General features: G+C 42.4%; 1 protein-coding gene across 4 annotated transcripts in view; it reads right to left on the reverse strand.

Moving 5' to 3' along the window:
• Window positions 1-7,471: 7,471 nt before the first annotated feature.
• Map3k4 (mitogen-activated protein kinase kinase kinase 4) overlaps window positions 7,472-25,829 on the reverse strand; it is a 106,971-nt gene continuing 88,613 nt past the window's right edge. The window contains exons 16-27 of one of the 4 annotated variants that reach the window (XM_026393139.2): window positions 24,917-25,013; window positions 23,996-24,145; window positions 20,596-20,696; window positions 19,843-19,923; window positions 17,641-17,832; window positions 16,947-17,017; window positions 15,643-15,759; window positions 14,669-14,828; window positions 12,737-12,859; window positions 12,068-12,174; window positions 9,882-10,061; window positions 7,472-8,385 (exon numbers count right to left, since the gene is read on the reverse strand). In XM_026393139.2, coding sequence (XP_026248924.1) covers window positions 8,365-8,385; window positions 9,882-10,061; window positions 12,068-12,174; window positions 12,737-12,859; window positions 14,669-14,828; window positions 15,643-15,759; window positions 16,947-17,017; window positions 17,641-17,832; window positions 19,843-19,923; window positions 20,596-20,696; window positions 23,996-24,145; window positions 24,917-25,013 — 1,400 coding nt within the window. In that variant the 3' untranslated portion in view covers window positions 7,472-8,364. The remainder of the gene's footprint in view (window positions 8,386-9,881; window positions 10,062-12,067; window positions 12,175-12,736; window positions 12,860-14,668; window positions 14,829-15,642; window positions 15,760-16,946; window positions 17,018-17,640; window positions 17,833-19,842; window positions 19,924-20,595; window positions 20,697-23,995; window positions 24,146-24,916; window positions 25,014-25,829) is intronic. The other 3 variants (XM_026393140.2, XM_026393141.2, XM_026393142.2) reach the window with 3 other exon arrangements.

Here is a 25,829-nt window from a genome sequence, read left to right on the forward strand (position 1 = left end):
ACCTCCCACATGTGCGCTGAGATGAATGGAGGGAGCAATGTGCTGGTCAGCTGGTTGGTCAGCAGGTGTCCCAAGGGACCGAGGACTGGCTGGAGGAGGGCTTGGTGCCACCACAGCCTGCCTGTGACTGATGGCTTCTGCCTGGGTCTGCAGTAAGCCGTGAGGCTGCTGCATTCTCCCCAGTGCTCCCCGGGAGGCCCTGGCCAAAGGGACTCTGCACTTACTTCGTGAGAGGTCACTCGTGGTGTCCGTTAGGAACGTGTTCAGCCTCCATCAGCAGCACTGTCTTCAAGGCCTCAGTTGAAGCTGTCCTGAAGTGCGGCTTACAGAGGACAGCGTGAAGCTGGCATGAATGCAACACGCTTCGCGACTGGCTGACATCACCTCCCTTTCCAACAACTCGGGCCCCGGTCATAGCTGCAGTGAGGGACCAGCTAACAACGGACGCTGCAAATCAGGACCACGGAGCCTGGTGATGCTCCTGGCGGGGCAACACAGGACTGCCCAGCAGGTGCGGCTTGGGGTAGGGTGAGCTGGCTCTTCAAGTGGGCAGTGTGACCCCGCTTTTTTTCACAGGTGCATTCACCAGATCAGCATCTGACGTTTCAGACTCTGGATCCTTCTTTGCCTCTGCCAGTCAGTCACCAAAGTGGATTCAGACCAGCTGCCTATACTCCCTCTTTCTGGACCCTTCCACATCTATACAAAGATATGGTGTCTGTAAGGATGAGGAGTCAGAAGTCTATTGCCACTCAGGAGGGTCACTTCCTAAAAATGCCTTCAGAGGTTTAATTGAAAACATCCTTTTTCCTTCTCTGGTCAGGATGAATGAATCCCACCCTTACTGTCCATGTCTGACAGGAGGGTCAGGCCATAGTGCCTCTCACCCCAGAACCAAACCTGTGAGGAAGGTGGGGGGCGCCAACACCTCATGTCACAGTATGGCCACGCTGGCCCTGATTCACACCCTTACCACCTCAAGCCCCTGCATTTCAGGTGTGAGCTTGGGTGTTTCCAGATTTCAAGCAAATTTCCAAGCATTTGGGGGTTTCAGGGTCTTGACCTGTCACAATGGCATCAAAGCACTCAACATACCACCAAAGAGGAGAGTAAAGGTGTCACTATGTCACTGAATCCAGGAAATTCATAGCATTTGTCACCAACTGGCACAGTATATATTCATGATAGTCAACTACTATTTGAAACTATCCTATAGCCAAAAGCTGTAGGATTTCACCTCTTTAGGGTATCCCCTCTCTGGGGGCAGGGATGGGTCCTACCCCTCCATCAGAGCCTCACAAAGGCCTGAACAATCGAATTTCAATTGTCTCTGGACTCCCTTTCCTAAAGCCAGGAAAAAGCCTCCCATAAGTAGGACTGTATTAAGTCCACACTTGGTAGGTGCAATTGCCAGTGAAAAGCCCAGCCACTCTCCAGTAAAGGTGAACAGGGACAGACCAGGTACTCCTCGCCCTACAGCCTTGTCTCAGTTTAATATCAAGGCTGCGGATTTATTAAAAGGCACTTATTAAGCACCTACTTGGATCTTTTCGGTATCTAGAAATGTCTCTCTGACTGTGTTGGCAAAGTTTTTCACTGGGTAAGACTCATGTGATTGCTATCCTCGTGTTTTTCATGCAAAGGTATAGTCTTGTTTTATGTCACAGGAGTTAGGAGTTTTCAAAGTTTCTGGCATCTACGTTCTTGTCTGTAAGGAGGTGAGTGGTATGAGCGCAGAGGGAGAGCGCTGTGTGATCACTCCGTTAGCTTTCTAAAATGAATTAAACTATATAAATGTTACTTTCCCTTCTTACTTTCTACAGTGCTGGTTTTAGCCAGATTCCTGCCAACACCCTAGAAATTCAGAAAAGACATCAGAGGCATCTCAGACAGAGGGAGAGTGGATGAAATAGTCCAGGGTATCTCAGACTTTTAAAGTGCATACAAAATAAGGCCATAACGCTGTGCAGTGCTCTGCCTGGTGAGAACAGGGCAGCAGAGAATGGGCTCCTGCTCTACACCTGAAACCAAAACACCCTGGCTGGGCACCTCCCACCACAGCTGGGTGTCACGGGGTCAAGTGGCTCCTATTCTGTGTGCTTTGCCTATGAGGAGGAAACTAGAAACTGGGAGACCCAGATACACCCAGTTCAGGTTCAAATGACTGCTCTGTTGAATAGTGAATTCTCATGTCTTTGTACCAACAGTACCCAGATTTCATGTGATTGCCATGAACCACCACAGGGATGATTTTTGAGGCAATCTGACTCTGAGGGAGACAATTTAAAGAAGGAAGATGAAAGAATTTAAAAGACTGTTTTGCAGTTTGGTGCAAAACAAGCTGCATGCCTGTAATCCCAGTGGTTCCGGAGGCTGAGGCAGGAGGATCCTGAGTTCAAAGCCACCATCAGCAACTTGGCAAGGCCCTGGGAAATGTAGCAAGACCCTGTCTCTAAATAATTTTAAAAGGGCTGGGGACATGGCTCGGTGGTTGAACACCACAGGGTTCAATCCCTGGTCCCTCGCCCCAGAAAAAGACTGTTTTGCAGCAGCATTCTGGAATAAAATTCTGAAATGGAGGACTGTTCAGTACATGAAGGAAAGCAGTGAGGCTAGGAGTTAGCAAAGATGCCCTAAGAGCGAGTGATGCTGTCGGAACTCTCAAATGTTATCCGACTAGTGAATAGTCCTCGGGGGCTGTGTGGACCCAGTGGGTGGCAGCTTTTTAATGTAAGGCTGAGAGCTGATAAATGGGTGGTAATATCAACCTGGGCGCCTACAATCTCTCTACCATCTTTTCACATTTTTTACTAATGGGCTAAACAAAGATAAAGGTAATGAAGTATGTGGTATACACCGCTAGAAGGCCCAGGGACTAAATAAAGTAAACATAAGAGTCCATTTGGAATGAGGCAGACCTTTCCTCGGTATTCAGGGAGAGTGGGGGGGCCTGCGGCCCCTGCTCCGCCCTTGTCTCCCAGGCCGTGCTGCGCCTGATGCCGGTTCCCCACTCCCTCAGCCCCGCTGCTCTTTCCCGCTGGTCCTGGCTAAGTACACGTGCAGTCATTCTCTCCATTACATCCCCAACTTCCTTCACTTCTCCCCTCACAAACCACAAGGCTGAGAAGGGCAGAGGTGGGGCGTTCAGGGTCTGCCTGGCTGCCTCAGCACTGGTGTCTCCCGCCAGCCAGGGGTGCAAGGCCGCCTGCTCCCAAGGCCCACACAGCAGCCAGCTCTGACTCTGAAAGGAGAATGGCAAACCGCAGGGAGCCTGGGAATTGGGAACTGAGGAGGCAGAGAAGAAGGATCTGGAGCGAAAGGAACCCTGTAGCAGCAGCTGGGCACACAGACTGCGTCAGCAACGCCAGGAGGTTGATTTCAGCTCAAAATAAAAACATTTCTCAACAATTCTAAAATGCAAAAGAGCTACAGAGGAAGACAATGACTAAAGAACAAATACAGAGTGTGTCAACAGTGCCTCCTGGCGTTGTATGACACAGCTCCCTGTAGGGACGGGTGAAAATGGGAGGTGGCATTAGGCCACTGAGTTGCACATGTGTTGCAGTAAGTCCCTCTGAAACAGCAGTGGTTCTAATGGGCTGAGAACAAATTGCCTAATGACACATGAAAAGCACTGCGCCCTGAGCATGGACAGTGCTGGCCCGGAGGTGACTCACAGCTTGGCAAAGTGACAGACTACACGTGCACGGACAGAGGACCTCTTCAGGGCAAGGCTAGGAGGCTCCATGGAGGGACGAAGTGGCAAACACTCCAAGCAGCACGTCGTGGCAGTTTACACCAGAATACTGAGGGATCAGCCAGATGGTGACTTTGGACACTCACATTGAGAAGAGAGTTACCTGCTTCGACACACTGTCAGTAAACAAATAAACTGATCCATTTGGTACACTGATCCTCCTCTAAACAAGAAAACAAGGTCAGGCCTTCAAGGACAGGTGCACACTCCCATATGCAGAAATGCACTCAAATGTCAAGCTGAAACGCTTCCTGGTCCTGTTTCGGACTTCTGCACCGGCATTTAAAACCCAAACAGAGTCTATAAATACAAAGGAACTCCATGGACCTTAATGCTGTTGCATCCCTGGGAAACAATCTCACTTCCATCAGGAGTCCCTATACAAGTCTAAGTCCTACCTTCGGCAGCCGGTATGAGCCCACAGAGAGGACAGTCTTGTTGTGGCTGCCTCACCTCTGGCACCACCTCCTACTCTAGTGTACAAATGTAGCTTTATGCATGGGCTTGCAGAGGGGTCTGCTTCTGAATGACAGTGGTCTTTTATGTAAGCTCCACTAGGCTAGGAAAGAGATACTGTTTTCTAATTTTCTTTAATGCTCTAGTTCAAAGGCTGGCAAACTCTGGCCAAAACTCTTAAACAAAGTTTAAGGACTCACACTTCCCATTTTGAAAACTTGCTCTAAAGCTACAGTAAACTAAACCCAAAGCATGCAAAAGGAAGGGAAACATAAATATCAGTACAAGAAAAAGCTATGGAATCCAGAAAAATAGACTGAGAATACTACTGACACCAGAAGTCAAATCTTTAGAAAGATCAACAAACCTTTATTTAGCCAAGGAGAGAGAAGCAACAAATTACTAAACTCAGGACTACAAGTAGACACCACTACTGGCTTTATAGAAATTAAAAATGTTACTGGAGATACTACAAACAACTGGTAATCATCAGGTAACTTGGTTAAAATGGATATATTCCTAGAAAGACTGAAATTACTGATACCAATGAAAGGAAGTAGAGACCTTTAAGAAGTACACAGAGTGAATTAATAGTTTAAAATCTCCGCGCCCCCCCCCCAGGGAAATCTATGTCCAGCTGGTTTCACTAGTGAATTCTACCAAATATGTAAAGAAGTTTGGTGAGCAATATCAATCTTCCACCATCTCCTGGTGAAAAAGAGGAGGAAACTTCCCAGTTCACTGTTAGAAGCCAACATCAACATGAGAGCCAGACAAGGCATCGCAAGAAATGAAAACTGCAGAGCCGGGCCTTCTTCCTGCAGCACTGAAGCCAAGCCAACCCAGGCACAGCACACAGAGGGAGCTCATGCAGGGATCGACTAGGGCTTAAGCCACAAATCAGTCAATACACTTTATCAACCAAACTGAGGACAAATCTACATGATAATCTCCATACATGAAGAAAGAACATTTGGCAAAGTCTAACATCTGACCATTACAAAAGTTCTCAATGAACCAGGAAGAGAAGGAAATGTCCTCAAATGGAGAAAGGGCATCAGTGAAGATCCTAGTGACTAATTTCTACTTAAGATGAAAAGCAGGACAAGAATGTCCATTCTCACCACTGTCACTCCATGGTGCACTGGAAGGTCAGCCAGCATGGCCAGGCAGAGTTGAAAAGAGAAGCCTCTTGTGAAAGGAAGAAGCGAGACTGCCCTTATTTATGAGCACCACAACTTCAGATGCAGAGGACGCTCCGGAGTCCACAGGACAGCTAGCAGGACTACTTAGTGAGTTCAGCAGAGCCACAGGGTCAAAGATCAGTATTAGAAATCAACTGTACGTATACATACTAACAACAAACATCTTAATGTAAAATTAAGAAATATTTTCATTCACGATAACATAAAAAAGAATACAACACTTAGGAATGAACATAAGTTTGAGAGTTGTACACTGAAAATTACAAAGCATTGCTAAAAGAAATTAAGTACCTAAATAAATGGAGAGAGATGCTGTTTGTGGATTAGAAGACTTAAAATTAAGATAACAATACTCCTCAAATAGTATCATAGGTTTGACAGAATCCCTATCAAAATCCCAGCTGGGTTTTTTGCTTGTTTTGCAAAAATTGACACACTAATCCTAAAATTTATATGAAAATGCAAAAACTCAGAATAGTCAAAATTGTTTTGAATAAAGAAGAAAGAAGTTTCAGGACTCACAGTTTCCATTTTAAAAACTTGCTCCAAAGCTACAGTAATCAAGACTGGGAGACATCTACCTAAGATAGACATACAGATCAATAGAACAGAATTGAGAGTCCAGATGTACATTTTACATCTATGGTGAACTGATTTCCAACAAGATGTAAAATCAATTCAATGGAGAAAGAACAGTCTTCAACAAATGATGCTGGGTTATGCAAAGACCCACATGCCAAAGGATGAATTAACTAAAAATAGACAATAGGCTTTATTAAGAGCTAAAACTATAAAACTCTTAAGAGAAAATAAAGGTGTCTTTGTGACCTTAGATAAGGCAATGATTTCTTAGATATGACATCAAGAGTACAAGCAATAAAGAACAAATTGGTAAATGGAACTTTAAAAAAATTAAAAACTTCTGTGCTTCAAAAAGGAACCCATTAAGAAAATAAAAAAACAAGTAATTACTGCAGGGGAAAAAAACACCTACAAATCACATATCCAGTAAAGAACTTGCAGCCAGAATTGATAGAAGACACTTACCACTCAACAAGTGACCAAAAAAAAAAAAAAAAATGCTAATTTCAAAATGGGACAAAAAAATCTGAGTAGACATTCCACCAAAGAAGTTGTATGAATGGTCAAACAAGCACATGAAAAGGTTTCACCATCATTAGGAAAAAGCAAATCAAGACCACAATGCAACACTATTTCATACTCAATAGAACAGCAATTACCCAACAGGAGAAGCTGGAACCCTCAGATGCTGCCAGTGAGAATGATGAGCATGGACTTACCAGGCAACCCAGCATGCTGTTCTACTCCCAGGAGACATGTCCACACAAAGACTGTGTATGGGAATATTTCAAAAAGCAGAAGCAACCCAAATGCCCACTGACTAGTAAATGGATAAATAAAGTATTACACGTCTCCATGGAACAGCAATCATCAATAAAAAGGAATGAAGTATGGATCCATGCTACAATGTGAATAAATTCAGAAGTGAGCTATGTGAAAGAAGAAAGACACAAAGGCAACATATTGTAAGGTACTAATTACAAGAATTGTCTGGACGAGGCCAGTATACTGAGGCAGGAAATAGCTGAGTAGTGACCTTAGGTTAGGCAAGAATGGCAAGTGATGCAAGTGGACATGTGGTCTCTTTCTGAGGTGATGGAAATGCTCAAAAATCAGATTAGGATAGTGATTGTACAACTATATAACTGCATTAAAAACCATTGAATTATACCCTTCAAATTAATAAGTTATAAGGTTATGTAAATTGCTGCTCAAAAGAATATTAAAAAAACTTTTAGACAAAATTCTAATTGTTTTATAATCCTCTGGATGTTAATTTCTTGGCTGAAAAGACCCACCGCCCTGGAGGGAGGGAACAGAAAACATGCTGGAGGAGTGGCCAGCCTAGTGTAGCTGCTGCGTGGAAGGAGCAAGTCAAGGACCTGAAAAGATTTTGGGAATCTTTAAGGTCAATCTTTAAAAAAAAATTTAATAGCAAAATGAAGTAAAGAATACCAACAATGACATAAGGCTAGGCTTTTTGAGAAGGTTCACTGTTGAAATTCAGTTTACACTCTGAATGTAGATGCGTTCTCCTCGTCTGGCAGTATTTTCACCGACGACCTAACACCTCTACATCTTGGTTTAAAAATAAACTGAGCCTGACATGTGGTAACTAGGCTTGAGCTTCGGTTGTAATTGCTGGTTAGTAGGATATGATTAAGAAGGGCTACCTCATACCATCAGTGTTGCTTCACTATGTCCTCTGCTGGTCAGCAAGGAGACACCAGTCCCTAAGGAACACCTAGCCAGTGTCCAGCTGAACACACTGGCTGTGCTCCTTCTGCTGAGGAAAATGCCAGGCCCCTCTCCTGACTGCTGGCTCTTAAGCTGTGAACCATTAAAAGACAGTGTGACTTAGCTTTCCTAAAATAAACCATTTATTGAAAAAAGAACCTTTTTCTTAAATTTCATTAATCAGCCTTTTGCATAACAAACCTGCGGCTTGCCAACAACAAAAAGGTTTCACAGTCAGTGCACTCAACAAAAGGAGATCAGAACAAGGTCCGGGACACCTGATAACACCACAACTTCTTTTGAACCCAGAAGGGTGAAAACACTACACTGATGTCATGGTTCTCCACCACGGGAGAAACAGGAGACAGAGGCGGTGGTCCGTGTACAGTAGTAATGGCACTTAACATGCAGCTTCTTTAACCTCATGGACACTGTCACTCAGGAGGCCCTGTGCCACGTCAGACAAACAGGAGCAGCGGGAGCAGCGACGCCTGTCACCTGTGCAGTCTTCAGTTGGAAGGTTGAAAGGCGAACACTGCTTCTCAGCAGTCTTATGTAAATATTACATACAGTAGTGACCAAGGGGTTCTCCAAGTCCACAACTACCAGGCCACGGGCTGGTGAGCTTCACTCTTCATCTGTGCAAACCTGTGAGGAAGCAGGAGAGAGCTGAGCCCAGGCAGGTGCAGGCACACAAGCAAGCTCGCCTGAGCCGAGACTGACAGTAAAGGCCGGTCCACCACCCTGGTGCCAGCACCCTGCTGGACACAGGGGGAGAGGCACAAGAAAGGAAATGCTTAGGGACAGTGCTGAGTGTCCTCTCTCAGGGAGAGCCTGGGAACTGAGAACTGAAGTTACTTTTTCAAACATGTCTAATCTTGGGTCAATGTTGATCCATTATTTACATATTCTGTAAGAAATAACTATTCCCGATGACTAGTCCCTAAGGCCCCACAGCTAGCCCAGATGCCTGTTCCACACCCCCGCTCCTTCCCGGTTCTCTCCGGCAGTGGGAGTGCCTCACAGAGCCCTGTGGTGCTGCTCTCCGGGGTTCCAGTCTCCTCGTTCTCACTGTTCTGACACACACCCCAGCAACACTTCTGTCTCCCAAATCTCTATCACAGCCCAGTTTCTTTTGGAGTGCCAGACCTAACATCCAAATGCTCATCTGAAATCCACAAGCGAATGTTCCAAACTTGCTGTGAATTTAACTTACTGGAGGGGAAACCATCATGCCCCTGGCCCGCCCCTTAGCCAGTTGCCCTTTACAGTGGTGAAGGTAGTTTCCATGAACTGCTGACAGCCAGAAAGCTGGGCCACCCTAGACTCCTCCCCAAGTTCCCCCTTCACATTTCACACCATACCAGATCCTTAGTCAAGGCCATGCTACTCTTAAACATGGTGGATAGTTTGCTAATTGCCCATCCTCAATCCTTCAGCTGTATCAGCAGATTCCTAACTAGTTTCTTATCTTCAGAGTGATCTTTCCAAAAAGTTATTTAATCATGTTACATTTACAATAAAACTGGCATGCCTTCAAGCTGCACTGCTCCTTTTCCAGGCCATCTCTTGCCCTTTTCCATACCCCATTTTCCTCACCTGTGCTGGCTCCTTATCGGTTCTCCCTCTGGACTCAGCCTTCATGCCTCTTCATGCAGGCTGCCACACCCTGCCTTGATTCCTGACCTGGCCAAACCCTCTCTAATAGGCTAGGTTATCAGCCTTTCTTTCTAGAGAAAATAACAACTGAGATCACCCAATGCTCTAATTCTCCTGCTCAGTAGGCCACACACCACCACCACAGGTCTCACATCAGGCTGTCCTAACCAACCTGTCCCTGACGCCACAGACTATCCATTCACTGCAGTGGAAACCAATCTTGGAGCTAGTTCCATGTAAAATCCTATTTAACTGTCCCAGGTGTACCTAAATATGTGCCGCCAAAATAGACCAAGAACCTCAATAAACATTTTTCAAATTAAAAAAAAAAAACAACATTAAATTCCCTCACATGAGAACACATTTAGTTCCTTTCCATTTTAGATACAGTTATTTTAAAATTTAAGTTTCTAAATTTCCTTACATGCCAGATGCAAAACTGAACTTAAATATTTAAACATGAAGATAATGATCAGTGATCTGACCTTGACAAAAGAATGGTCGAGGAGCTGGCTGGCCGTCCACCTCATCTTCGGGTCACTTTCCAGGCAGTGAGAGAGAAAGTCCTTTCCCTCAGGGCTTAATCTTTCAGGAATCGGGGGCTTATGTCCCATTCCCACTTTATACATAATCTGAAAATTGTGTTCATATTCATGCCAAGGCCTCTACAAAGAAGGGGAAAAACGTCAGATTTTAATATTACATGGCCATATAAAATGCAAATACTCAATCTTAGGCATCTTAAAATTGGTATCTATATTTGAAGTTAGCAAACTTTTACTCAAAAGACCAAACAGAAAATATTTCAGGCCTTGAGGCCACCTGATCCCCGTTAAGCATTCGGCTCTCTCACTAGAACTCGACAGAAGCTGGGGACGGTACGTACAGGAACAGGTGTGACCGTCCAATGGAACCTCGTCTAAACGCAGGCGGACAGCACAGTTTGCCCAGGTCATTTGGGATATTCTGTTAGTCCAGCATAATTTAGAAGCCACTGTCACATAACTCAAAGATGTAATATGTAAAATGATGCAAAAGTCACTAAAACATACAAAACTCAACATTTCTCTCACAGGGATTTAATATGCTCCCTGGTTGAATAATAAAAACTCTGTGTGGGCAAAGCTTATTTTACCATGATGAGAAAAAAATGAGGTTCACAGGGGAAGGAACCAAGTTATTATACCATTCTAATTTATGTGCTATTGATTGGTCATTCCAACATGTACTCTTGATGTGCTTGTGTGGCTTGACTAAAATAATGTGGACACTGTGGCTATCTTCCTTAACGCTATCAGAGGTAACATCAGCAAATATTTGCTGAGCACTTGCAAGGTGTGTTCTTTTTCCAGAGCTGCAAGTATAGCTGGATAATGATTTAACTAGTTTCCTAAGAACACTTAAGAGCTTGCTAGTGTTTCTTCTGTGCAAGTGATGCTAGACAGCCAGACACTCTTGTGTACATGTCTATACTATACATTTTTATAATTACTCCTCAGTAGTATCTTCATCAGAAGCTAAATTTTCAGAAGGAAAAATTTCTTGATTTGAGGGTATGCAATTTAATTCTGACAGATACTGTTTCCCTGAGTAATCTGCATTTTTGACCACAATATATGTCAATTTCCTTATACCCCAAAAGCAAGTATTCTATCTTTTAAAATGTCACTCATGTGCTAAGTAAAAAATAAAATTCCACTTTTAAATATGTAATTCTGATGAAGCTCAACATTTCATGTTTCTTTCTTTCTTTTTTTTAATTAACAGGCTTATTTTTTCCAGAGTAATTTAAGTTTACAGAAAACTCCCTCGGAAAATACGAAGTTCTCACCCAATTCCCCACCCCTCCAGTTTCCTGTTATCCACATCTTGCATTCGTGTGGTCTATTTGTCACAACTGATAGGCCAACGTCCACGAATTATTGTTCATCAAAGTCCATAGTTCACATCAGGACTCACACTCTGTGCTGTGGAGTCTGTGTGTTTGGGCACATGCACAATGGCATGTATCCATCACCACCATCCCACACAATGGTTTTGCAACCCTGAAAATACCTGTCCTCCATGTCCGTGTGCTTCAACCACTGATGTTCTTGATGTTTACAGTTCTACCTCTTGCAGAATGTCACACAGATGGAATCATACAGTAAGCAGCCTTTTCAGATTACCATCTTTCTTCACTTGGCCAGATGTAACTAAGGTTCCTCTATCTTCTAAGGATTCATAGCACATTTTTAAAGATCTCTGAATAATATCCCACTGTGGGGATGTAACAGTCTGTTTACCCATTTATCCACTGAAGGACATCTTGGTTGCTTCCAACATTTGGCATTTATGAATAAAGTTACTGTAAGTACTAATGTGCAGGTTTCGCATGGACCTAAATTTCAATTTCATGTTTCTTTTTGTAACTGCTTGCTTCTTTATGCTTTCTTTAAATTCACTTGTTAAGTGTTCTCTATAGCATATATCTTATAAACACTTGTTTCCTAGTTTGTCTTTTTCCTCAACATTATTCTGTCTTTTGATAGGTCACATTTTTATCTCTAATTGTGTTTTCTGGCAGAAAATGTGTCCATAGAATTTATAACCAATAATAAACCACAACTACTGCCCCATCCCTGTACAGTGCCCTCCTGAAGCTCCTCCTCCAGGTACAGGTTCTGCTTACCTTGCCTGTCACCATCTCTATGACAACGCAGCCCAGACTCCAGATGTCTGCTGCACGTCCGTGGCCTTCTCCTTTAGCACGGGTAATGACTTCAGGTGCCATGTATGCTAAAAGTCACAGATATGGTGATTGTAATAAATTATAAACACAATACTATGTATTAAGAGTGCCGAGCAATAAATTAATATTTCTATATTATTTTCCTGAATTATGTCAATGCTGAAACTGAAAACAGGTATTTTGAATCATTTGTTGAATAGACTTTTTAGGGACAGAATTCTGTTTTAACAGACAACTTCTGAATGTGCAAATTTTCAAATAAATTGTATTCACATTGAAAACAGGAAATTGAATTTGCACAGGAGGATACAAAATTTTATGATATTAAACAATCAAAATACAGTTTCAACTAAAATAGTTTTAGTAACACTATAAACAACACAAGAGTCTTTCTGAGAAGAAAAAGCAGCTATCCTCCCAGGGTAGTTAAGATCATTACTCAGTCAGCTGCCCTCCAGGAGAAGCCCGAGCATGTGGGGGAGGGTCCTCCTCATGACCTGAAACCTGCTCCCACCCTGTAGGTCTGTGCTGACTAGGAAGGGTGAAGGGAAACCCAGGAGCCATGCCCACAGCACTTAATGAGTGCAGACCAGCCCCTCTGGCCCATACCTGCTGTCCCCAGTGTGCTATTCACTTCACCAGGCATGGTCTGGGCATTGTTTTTAAGCTTTACTGAGCATCCAAAATCTCCCAATTTGATGAGTCCAGATGAGGTAAGGAAGATATTGGCACCTAACAAGAAATAAGCAGTCACTAATCAGCCTCTGAAACACAATATGGGCACCTGCATGTTAAGGTGGTAATCTAAACTACAAGAAACTATGTATAAACTAACTAATATAAAGATTATGGAGTTTTACTTACAACGTGCAATTATAAAAAGATGTGGTGCTTATTCACAAATGTTAATAATACAAAGCAACAAAATTTAACATCAGGATAGCTAGCTCTGACCAATAAATTTGGAAATGAAAGATGCATAGATTCTAACACTAAAAACTCACAGAATACTTGAGAAATTATTATAAAACACAAATGTCTGTGACAGCTCCTGAACATTAGAGTTGGATGCAATTAACAGCCTCCACAAAAAGAAGAGACACGTAGAAAGACCAGCACACAAGCTGTGGTTCTTCAGAGGTGTGGCTGAGGCCACCTCAGGATATGTTTTAGAATATGACTGAAAACAGTGTTCTGTAATTTTCCAATATTTCTACAAGCAATATACAAGCCTAACTCATACCAACTTATAATTGGAACTTGGGGTTACTGCTCACCTCTCCATGCAGCTTGGCCTTTTACTATAGGCTACGAGATATTATTGCTCCAACTAAGTCACACATCTCTAGCATGTGTCTATGGTACTCCTAAACAAAAATCGACACAAAGACGCCCAAACTGGTAAGCAGTCATGTGATGAGAGGTAGTCTAACAGTCATCCTCAACACTCGAGTCCTCCCAAGGTTCAGGTCCCCACAGTGGACTAGAGTGGTGATTCTGCAATCCTGCACATGTACTCGGCGTTAGCCATGCTGAACTATAAGGCATTAGATAAGGACACCGGTGTGCTGAACTGAGTCAAGGACTTGGGCAATTCTCTTTACGCCCAAGACATGACAGTGCACCAAGTGTAAGATTTCTGAACAACTAAAATAGGCAATGCCAGGGGCTGATACAGGGCCAACTAAGCAAAGGCCCAGAATAATCCCCACAGCAAAGCCATGTGGTGGAGAGGCAGGCAGCCAGCAAGACTTGGGAATGCTCGGTGACTTAGGGTGAGCCATGCTGTGAGCATGAAAAACTCCTATGCTCAGATGCATCAAATTCTGGTGGGATCCGAAGTAGTCCAGCAGACTGCATCTGGTCTCTGGTCAGAAGTCACACAAACTCTCAAGTAAGTGTGTTTAGGTTAAACTCAGACAACATGACAGATGGAACTCTTTAGTGCTAATGAGAGAAAAAAATATTCTCCTGCTTTAATTAGCTCCTAGACTTCAAAAAAAAAAAAAAAAAAAAAAGTCAGGGGCACAGTGTGGTTAAGTACAAACGGCCACACTAACAGATCTGAGATGAAAGGATCGCTATTCCCCTTGTGCCAGAGTGAAATGCACTTCTAACCAATCAGCATGACCGAATTAACCTTTAACAGGACTTTAATTTGGAGGTTGGTATAAATAAACCCTGTTCTTACCTCCAAAGACATAACTGTACATTGACTTACAAAGCTATTTCTGATTTACTATCATTTTATACACTAGAAATAGAAAGGTTGCTTTGTTAACAAATATGTAGTAAACATACAGGCTATGTCAAATCAGCTCATGAAACTTCCTTTTGGAGAAGCAGATTTCTCTAACAAACAGATAAGAAGCTACAGACTCTTCTCAGGGATGGAGACGTGGTTTTGCATCACTTCTCAATGTGGTGTTTGTTAAAGTAAAGATCTATCTATGTGGAAATACACATACTGTGTAGGAGAGGATGGGAGTGAGCATCTCCAGAGCATCTACTATGTGGACACCGGGTGCACGTAGGGATTACCTTTAATGTCACGGTGAACTATGCCATGCTCATGGAGGACGTTGATGGCGATGGTGATCTGCTTTGAATACAGCCTGATGACATGCTCCTGGAGCCCCAGTCTTGACACCTCTTCTAATGTGCCCTCGTCACAGTACTCCATGAAGATGTACATTTCTTCCTACAGGAGGAATAAGATGAAGCCCTGACTGTGGTGTTCCTTACAGTGTGAACAGTCTGGAAAACCACCTAGGCCGTGCTCCAGAATCACTCTTCTTCTTAGTGATGCGCCACACTGGCCATCCCAAGCACTGAGTGCGCTGTGCAGAAGATGTGTCTAACAGAGCTCATCAGGGTAAGAAAGCCTCCTCCAAACCACAGGGGATGCACTTCTATAATCCTCCAAGATCAAGTCTGCCATATAATCTCACACAGGGAGTCACAAGGCCTTCCTAGATACTATTAAGTACTGAAACACATCCTTTTCCAACGTAGACATACTTGTGAAAACATCAGAAATGATCAACACTCAACTCTCCCTGGCAGCTTTGGCTCTGCACCAAGACACTCCAAGTTATCCTCTCTTCCCCGACACGTGCATCTCTAAACCCAGGGAAATGAACGTAAGGTTTTAATTTTCTGTCATTTTACAGTTTCCTGAACAGCAGAGACAAGTATCACTTAAAAGATGTACTGTGAATGGAAAGCAGGCACATGTCACGTGGAGGGGTGCTTCAGAAGGACCTTCTGACTGGCAGGACGGGTTTCAGTGCTTTGTAATGTCAGGTTGATGACTACAGTCTACAACTTACATTTTAGGAGGAACTCCTCTAGTTTCAGAGAGAAGGCAGAAATGATGTAAGTCATGGAGATTTCCTGATAATTAGGCAAATTTACTGTGCTCTGAAATGAGAAGACCTGTGATGTAGAACAGGACTCCATCGTGCACCCTCACTGACTCCTCACACAAAGCAGTGTGACTCAAGGTGGCTTACTCTGTGCAGCTCCACACCAAAGTACCGAACCAGATTGGGGTGCTTGATGCCCTCAAATATCTTCAATTCGTCTGCAGTCTCCTTGATGGTTTTATGGTCATTTGGTTGAAATCGAATCTGTGAAAGGAAAATTGCTGATAACTATCAACACCATCACAAACAAGAATCAGGAATGTCCTAAGCAACGAGGTCTGTAAAGGTGTCTCTTTGACACTTTCATTGTCCAGGCCCACTGGCATATGGTCCTTTTCTATATGACTCAACTTACAGATTTTCTTTCCTTTGTTGTTCAAGAAAATTAAGAATGCTTCTGTTTGAATAAGTGAAGATATAGCAGCTAGAATTACTGTTACAACTGTGAATATAACCACCCAAAACATTAAATATCCATGAGCAAGCTATCACTGGTGTTTAGCTTTGGGGCAATACAGAAAAATCAAATCTGATTCTGCCCGTATGAAGTTTACGGCTCTAGATGTCACAGGTGGACCATGCAGTACTGTGTTTCTGTGCCTCGTGTATTATTCCACTTGGTGCAATGTCCTCCATGTTCATCCATATGGTTGAAAAGGTGAGTACAATCAATAAAACTGCCAGGACAGCAAGTTTCAAATTACAAAAAAAAAAAAAAAAAAAACACGATGAGGAAGCTTCATTTACTCATTCCCCATTACCCACAGGTATCAAAACATCACCCTATCCCATCAATATGCACAGTTATAATTTTTCAATTAAAAATTTAACACAAAAGGAAAAAAGGTTTACAACCAAGTTCGAAAGAGGAGAGCCAGGGGCCAGCACGAGGGCAAAGTGGCTGGGACCCTTCGGGTCAAACCTCCCATCTCACCCTCAGCCCACCCACCTTCCCAGCCATGACAGGGCCCCTCCGTCGGCAACAAGCTTTTCCCTCCCTCCCTCAGGCTGTTCTCTGGGCTTCCCCTACTCTTGTCAATCCACCTCCAGCTGTCAAAACACCACCCATGTGTGACGCTCCTCACAAATGTCACCTTCTCCCCAGCTCCCTGCATCAGGTCTTTCTCCTCCTGCGGCACTTCTCAGACCTGCGTGGTCTTGACATACTCTCTCCCCATCCTCACTGGAATCTTCAGCACCTTTATACCCCACGTCATTATGTTAGCTCAGCTGTCGCGTTGGTCCTGACTGTCTCAATGCTAAGACATGGGCCTCAGGCCTACACACCTTGCCATGGATAGCACTTGTCAGCTGTGAGCAGGAGAAGCTTGTCTTTACTCTCTCATGCTGAGCAATCCAACTCAAGGGCCCCACTGAGCCAACTGACTCACCTCCTTCATGGCCATCAGCTCCCCCGTGTCCACACTGATGCAGGTGTAAACCTTCCCATATTGTCCTTCTCCTGCGAACAACACAAACAGGCTGCTCGTCTAGTTAATACAGACAGGTTTAGTCTCTGAAGTTTACAATCATGTTGTCCATTACTTCTGGATGTATGTTTATATATCTACAATTATGTTCACTAGAGTCTGCTTACTGCAAAACTCAAAATAGTTTTGAATGTCCCCTAATAAGTGAAGTCTCAGACATCAATGTGTCCTCTCTGTAAATATTTTTAAATAGAGAAAAACTGGCTTCAGGAAACTTCCAAAGAGACATCAGACAAATGATGAGTGGCTCACACTTCTGAGCTCTCATGCCTCACAAGGAGATCTGTGCTGGGGGTGGAAGCTAGTGGTCAGGAGCACACAGGCCCCGTTTAACCTGACTGCTACAAGGGCCAGGAGCATGGGGGCAGGTATTCTCTTGTGTCCCCTCTGGGATGTCAAACCATAGGGATTTACAGCTGAATTAGATGGAGAATGACAAACTCTGTAAAGCACTTGACTGTGCCAGGTACTACCCAAGTTCCCTGAGGCCTGGAGTCCTCTTTCACAACTGTGTCTGCCCCTCAGAGTTAATTACCTGACAGATGGACACATTGAACAGAGACTATTTTCACTCCACCTTCCTTATTTTCCTTACCAATTTTGTTTCCTCTTTGCCATTTGAAGGTCACCTTCCTCAAGCCAACATGCATGACATTATCATAGGATTTAGGGGTATCACAAACTTGACCAATGATATTTTTTCTCCTCATTTCTCGATACCGCTTTTCTTCAAACAATCGGACTGATTTCTGGATAGCTTCTATGGGTCCTTGTTTAGAAGCAGAATCTGCAGAGAGACCCACAAACTCATCCGTCCTAGTCACTATAACCAAGTCAATTTCCAGTAAATACCAATGACAATGGAGCAACAGACATCAGCATGTCGTCATACTCAGATAACAGCAGGTGAATGGAAGGCCTGCAGAGAGTGTCACTCCATGACAAGACACACTAAATAAACCCCATGCTTGTTAGAAGTACATCTCCAGCCCACCCTCCTGCTGGCCAGCACCTTAGCAAACAGGAAAACTTACCAAGTTACTTTCCTACATCAGTTTATATTTCAGTTCCCCATTATCTGCTAACCAAAAATCTAAGTTCCTTCAAACAGGATTCAAGGTCCTGCAGAATTGAGACCCAGTTTCACTTTTCTAGGTCTTTTTGTTTTAGCCCTTCCTCTTTTCTTCTCCTACCACATGCTCCAGATCTGTGAGACTGAAAGATTTATGGAACACACCAAATTGCTGTTTACTTTCCCCTTTCAAGATTTCTTAGTCTTGAATATGTAAATATGAATTATAGTAGCTCTCCCAAGGGGAACAGTCCCAGTGGTTCCCAAGTTTACTTTGCCATAAATTGTTTTGAAAAGCACAGCAAAGATCTGGACTCTGGGGGAGACATGAACAGACCCTGCATCAGGATCAAGCCTAGGATGTCTCCCCTACCTAAATCCTAGACATACACGTAATCTGTCACCAGGCCTGTCAAATATGGCACCAAAGCTTTTTCCTACTGCCATTCCCTTTTTGAAGCCCACCTTAGTCCAATAAATATTATTAATACTGAATCACTTGAACGGGCATTCTAACTGATCTCCCCAATTCAGGCTAGCAGGGTAATCTATTGCATAGTGTTTTCTAATCCCGTCCCCCCTTTAACCAAATATACCAGCTGCTCAAGAGTCTTTGAGAGCTGCCCACCACCTCTTAGATCACTAAAGACCTCACCCCTCCGATTTCACCTGCATTTACATCCAAACCTGTCAGTCTGGTCCCACTGGACCATTCTGCAGCTCTCAAGCCTCAAGGTATGTTTTTCTCTGTATTTTGCCTCTTGCTTTGTTATAGACTTGTCTTCCCTCAAGAGTCAGGTCAGGGCTGGGGATATAGCTCAGTTGGTAGAGTGCTTGCCTCGAATTCTAAGGACCTTGGTTCAATCCCCAGCACCACAAAAAAAAAAAAGGAAAAAAAAAGTCAATTCAGTCTCCTCCTTCCTAACCTCTATAGGTCCTGGGGACAAATACTCTTCTGATTGGTCATACATAGTTCAAAGGGGTGCTGTGCTGGGGAGAGCTCTGGCCTTAAAGACAGAAGTGTATTCTAATCCCAGCTGTATCATTTACTACCTTGGCCAAATTATGAGGTCTTTCAGAATCTGTTATCATTTATGAAATGGGAGAAACATCTATTCTGTATAATGCTCAAGACAGCTGTGACAAAAAATACATGAAAGCATTCTGTTGATCATAAAATGCTTGACAGTGAATTTTCTGCTATTCACATTCTGATTAATACCGATTGATCACCTACTTCATTTCAGTTTTTTTCCCTCAACTTTTCAATATAAACACCTAATTATACTAAGCTGCTTAAGAATATAAAAAGCTTGTAATTTGCTAAATAAGACATATCCACAAACAATTAACAATGGGAACTGATGTCAGAAGTATAAATGAGATCACAAAATATTAATGTAAAAGGTCCAATAATTCAGAAGTTAAAACAATTTTTTTTTTTTTTTTCCGTACTGGGGATTGAACCACAGGGCACCACTGAGCCACATGTCCTTCCCCCAATCCCACCTTTAAAAAAAATTTTTGAAATAGGATCTCACTAAGTTGTCCAGGCTGGCCTTGATCCTCTTGGTTAGCCTCTTGGTGATCCTCTTGGTTAGCCTTCCAAGTCACTGGGATTATAGGCATGTGCCTTGGTGCCCACAGGAAGCTAAGACAATTTTAAATTGGAACTAATCATCTCACTCTTAGAAAACATTTTTAAGTTCAATGTCCTTCTTTTACCTTTGGTCTGGCTAATAAGTGTCCGAAGTTCCCAACTTCTTCTTGTTGACCCACTTGAATCACCTCTTGGATATGCTGGTTCTGCAAAAAGTATTTTTTTTTAACACAATTTAAAGATTTATAAAATAAATATACTTGAGGGAAGACTGAAACAGTGAGTGGCCATGGTTACTCTCTGGCCATCCTTTCTGATGATCAATTCCTAATGTGCTTGATGTGGGTGCCAGAAACTATTTCTATAATCAATTCTAGAAAATTGTACCAAACTCATAAGTTGCTATCAGGTTTTTTTACTACTTCCTATAAATAACAGAAAAGAACACTATATGGGTCCTGCATTCCTGGGGACTCCATTCAAGAGGCTGGTTTTGGAAACCCTGTCCTGATGCAATAGGAATAGCAACATGTTGCTGGGCAGAGACACTGAGGGCTGCATTGGAATAAAATTTCAGTGTTATCATCAACAAGTGCAGTATCACTTTGATATTTTTTAAAGTGAATAGGAGTACCCAACAATTAAAATATCAGCAATACTGATTAAAAAAGAAAAAAAAACCAAAAAGTAGTCTCAGAATATGCAAAGCCAGCTAAATAGAGGCATCTATATAAAAGTCAGGGTGTTGAGCACCAATCTTCTCATAGAGCCTAATGCTCCTGACCCTTTCTTCCTCTTTAGAGGTGCTAACAATAGGTACTGACTGAGACAAATCACTAGGCAGGTAGAGAATGTGGTTGACACCTTTAAACACTTACCGTCTCGCTCCTCTGTGGGGCTTGAGTGACGACTCAGAGACCTAAACTGCAATTCAGCAGCTATGGAAGCCAGTCGATCATTTTCAGGGACGCTGGAACCCCTGTTTTAATATTTTTTTAAACAATTGAACTATCAATTCAATGGAACTTAAAATGAAAGATCTGTGAGATTCTTCTGGAGCCTTGATTCTCAAATGGGGAAAATGTTGCCCCCCAAAGGACAATGCAGTGTCTGGAGACACGCTGGACTGTCATGGGAGAGTACAGTTGGCATCTAGTGGGCAAAGGACAATGCACAGGACAGTCCCACAAGAACTGCCACCCAAAAGAACAGAGCTGTCACTGAGAAAAGGTCCCCTTACAGGCTGTGAGGAAAATTCTGGAGCCAAAGAGAGCTCCACTATTATCCCTCCACAAACAGCAGGCCAGACCCACAGTTCCTGCCTGCATAATGTCCCGTTTTACATTAACACAGGACATAAGATGGGTTAACTTAAGTATGACTGACAGGCATGGGAAGCTCCCTAGTTTAAGCCCAAGTAAGGTAAAAATATGGCTAATATAGCTAATGTTCAAGGTTTCCATTAAATTATATTTATTTACTCAACCATTCTTAATGTACTATAATTATTACATAGTTCAAAAGATTCCAAACCTCTAAATGGTAAGAAAATGGAAGGGAATACCTAATGCTTTCTTCTCAAGCAGTATTAGCAAAGCAAAAGTACAAGAGCAGGAAGCTTAATATATTAAATAGAACAAAGATAATTAGTTGCTTTTCCAGAACAAAGTAACCAGAGTAATATTCAGCAACCAGAATGAACCCATAAGGAGTAAAAACCAGGATTAATTATAAAGGAAGTGTTAAAACTGCAATACAAAAATTAAAGAATCCAAAATAAATATGGCATTAGTTGATTAAAAAGGTTACTGGATGTGTATTTTTAAGTGAATGATATAATGAAGTATGGTAGCATTTATGCTCTTTTCATTAAACACTAAGTAGTTGACAACACAGACTATTGGGAAAATTATGAAATATATACATTTTTATGTTTCCTTAAATCTTCAAACCTAGTATAGTATTTGTTAAAAAAGAAAGAGGGTGACAATTTCTCTGCCATGTAGTTCAAAACCACAGGTGCTGAAGTGAAGGAAGACATCCACTTATCAGCAGTGCCACAGTCTGAGACCATGGAGGAGTCACCCAACGCCTTTACCTTCCTGACTCCTACAGGCAAAATAAGTCGGTCCCAAGTCCTTCAGAGAATTTTGCAAAGGTAAAAAGCAAGAACACACACTTTCCCTAGTGGTGTATCTGGGAATGTTTAACAACTACCTGTGGGGTGGGACCTGAGAGGGTAGGAGGTAGGCCGTGGAATTTATCAATTTCCACAGAGTTATAACCATTATAAAACTCTAGACAATTAACAATCAGCTCCTGGGAATCAGCAGGAGCTGCTCCAGCAAATCCACCACAGCGAAAACATGTTTTATGCACAATGATGAGAAGTGAAGCCCAGAATAGGTATTTGTTAGGGCAAAATCAATGAAAAATGCCCTAAAACACTGCAAGGTCAGGTGAAATTCAATTTGGGTTACTGATTCTCTAAGACAGGCAAAGGCTACCCACTGTGGGCTGAGAGCTGAAGTCATCAGTGTCACTGCCTCCCCGTGGCACTCTTCACAAACTTGGGGCATGCTGTGCCTTGGGCTCTCACCTATGGCCGGTGAACCTCCGAAGCAGTGAGCCAATCCACAGCAGCTCTGTGGTCTACCTCCCAGGACCACTAGGATCACCGAGGCTCCCCGTGAAAGTGAGCAGTGGGAGTCTCCTCTTTTAACTACCCTCATACATACTATCCTAAAGCAAACTTTGCTCATTTGTAAAAACAATGAATTTCAAGATAACATATTATGATGCTATTAAAATTCTTGGATGTTAAGAATTGTCCAAATATATAAAAACTGAACACAAATACTTATGAAATATTATTTGTGACATGCCAAAAAAAAAAACTGCTTATGCAAACCATCAAGACTGAATGCACAGAAAGGCCAATTGCACGTATTTAACTCCTATAGTAAAATATAAATAAATGCCTTAAGCCTCAGTTCTGTGGAGACTTTGAGACTGACTTTTAAAAAGTGAAATATTCTTTTCTCTTTCCAGTTCTGGAGAGGCCTCCTGTGAAGGAAGACGCAGTGAGTGTGGGAGCCAGCACCAGTCTGCTCAACATTCCCAGCCACTGTCTGGTGCAGATTCACCTGCCTTGACTCTGCACTGCATTTGTAAAGACAACAGTCTCAGCAGCCACCACGGGATATGGAAGCATGTGTGCACCATAAAGTGCTCAAAACAAAACGAGGATAAATGAGAATCTGGTTCAATGTTAATTGTTAATTTTTGAGTTGACTGCTTAAGCTGTAAAACACTTATATTTTTAGGTTATTTAGGTTACATTTATTACTAAAATTAGGAGCATTAATTATTTAATGAGAAGACTGGAAACATTTGTAGAAATTTTAAACTTGTTAAAATTCAAAAACTTTTCATTTTTAAAGGCTTTAAATCCTAAAGTCATAAGTCATCTATCTGCCAACTATGATGTGAATCTTTTTCCCCTAAGAGCTGAAGACTGTAGAGTTCCACTACATTTCATCTCTTGGTCAACTCACCCTCAACCCAAATAGTTTTGTACGTCACCTTCCTTACCAGAAGACGGGATATCGACAGCATCCTGTCTTTCTACCCAAGTATAGCAGAGGAATTCAGAGACCCAGAGTCCTTCATTAAATAAATCACAAGAACTTGATAAACTCCTCTGCCAGGAAATAGCTAGAATGGAGGAGACTGGGAGTCCCTCCTTATACAAAAGACTAATGCAAGAGACTTAAATTTTTCTGAAGCTTGCCACATCTGAATGCTCTCTCCAATAATCATCTATTCTCCAAACACCATCAACTCATTTTCCCACTTTTGTATAACTATTTCTAATCAACAATTATTTAAAATTAGGAAATTAGGTCAGAAATTGATACTTCTTAAAAAATTCATTGCCTAATGCCATTGACAGGATGCCATCTCTGTACTACGCTGTGACTACCAGGGAAAGGCAGTGTCATGTCCCCTTCTACTGTGCCCAGATTCTTCCCTCTGATCCTCTATGGTCATTTTGGCTAATACCGAATCCAAAGAAACATCAGCATCAGGCACACGGTCCACCTGGCTGGCTGGTGCCAGAGTCTGGGACTGTGACAACCACAAAAGACCCTGAGCACCACTCAAGTACTAGAGGAAAGAAGCCCATGGTTCCCATGAGGTACTCTAAAGCTAAGGTCGCTGTAGAAGGACACATGAGGGATGGCAAGGACACATGCGCTGATGGAATGAGACTACCTGGTATCAGGGGCACTGCTGATGGGTTTGAGTGGCACAGAGTCGCTACCACAGGGAGCCAGGCGGCCGGTGGTAGTGGTGGCAGTGGCGGCAACAGGAGCAGCAGCTGGGCTGCCATGGCTCCGCCCATCCGAAGTCACGCTCCGAGCGCTAAGACGAGAAGAAAAGCTTCAGGAACACAGGTGAGAAAGCGGATGGACTTGCAAATGGCTTTCAATTAAAAATAAAACATGAGGAGAAGTGAAATATATTTAAAAATACAAAATGCTGTTTGAGATTCATGTATGGGAAAAAAAGACTAATTTCAAAGGTTTTTTAAAAAATAATGTGGTCCTTACTTAGCAAATCCTGTCAAATGAAATTAACTTATGAAAGTGACCACGCAGGGGAGACAGGATGCTCACTACCTCAAGACGCAGAAATGCCACCACATTCAAGGACATCCCTGTGAATGTACTTGCTCCTGAACTCACTTCAGTGCTCAGCTGCTTCATAACTAGCCAAGACCGGAAAGGTCATTCCAGCTTTCTCCACTTTTACAGAGATGTTCAGTACTGTTTTCCAAATGTTTACTATGCTACGCAAACTTAAATTTGTTTACCTAAGGTAATTTTTCAAAGACAGAAAAAGAAAGAATTATTCCAAGGCCAGAATACACTTAGTAGCTTGAGGTTATAAAGAAGCTGAGAAAATCAGTTATCTTTAAAGTACAGGCCTGTTTTAAATTTGCATGTCTTTCTTGTTTGCAACTAAGGCTCTGTGGTATGACTTCAAGATAACACAAATAAGAGCTTTTAAGAGCAAATGGAGAAGACAGAAAAACATTTAGCTCTCAGGGCAAGCAAACAGTTGTTTCCAGAGCATCGCCATGCACACCAGAGAAGAAGCCATAAAGGAAATGACTGGAGGAACACCAAATACCTGAATCCCTCTGGCGTTGGGATAATTAGATGTGGGTTAGGAGGGTCACTATGGCATCGAGGTACCTTCACAGGACGGGGGCTGTTGCGATGAATAGCTGCCAATGGAAATGGCAATAAATGCGATTTGTTAAAGTGGTCAATAGAAAACTGACACACCAGGCAATTATTAAATGTAGAGGGAATGTCTCTTAATCTTGTCAGTGACCAAAGTAAAACCATTCAAGAGTAAAAACTTAATTACAAATATTATATCATTTTTAAAAGTTAAAAAAGCTATATTAAACACACAAATTTTTTTCACCAAAACCAATTTTTAAAAGATGTATACTGAACAAACAAATGATTACACTCACTTTAGAGGTAGATGAAAATGTGGCACTTCTCTAATATAAAGTAATTCTCTATGCTATCTACACTTAAAAAGATCTGGTCATGCAAATATTTCAACAGGCCCTACGCTGGGGGAGTCACTGTCACATTCTTGAGTACATGAAGTTTTATTTGATTCCTTTAAGACAAACCAAGTAGATGGAGTATAATTTAACTGTTCTTTTTTCCAGAGTATGTTCTCTTTTTCTTTTAAATATTATAGTAAAAGTTAAATACAGATAAAATTTAAAAAGAAAACTTTAGAGATTTTATCTAGTGATTATAAAAATGCTGAGCATTCCATTTTCCCAACAACTATATGTAAACAGGAATGGACGTGTGTTATAATCTGTCCATCCTCACACTTTCCTCTCAGTTCTACTCACCCTGCTTCAACCCTGCTGGAGACTGAACTCGGGGCCTCGTGCATGCTCGGCAAGCACTCTACCACTGAGCACATCCCCAGCCCTGTACTTTTAACTATCTGATTTCACCCTTCAAGTTTTGTTTTTCTATGTCATATTTTCTCTTCACACTGATAA

The sequence above is a fragment of the Urocitellus parryii genome, chromosome 8, assembly GCF_045843805.1.
Source record: "Urocitellus parryii isolate mUroPar1 chromosome 8, mUroPar1.hap1, whole genome shotgun sequence".
Lineage (NCBI taxonomy): Eukaryota > Metazoa > Chordata > Mammalia > Rodentia > Sciuridae > Urocitellus > Urocitellus parryii.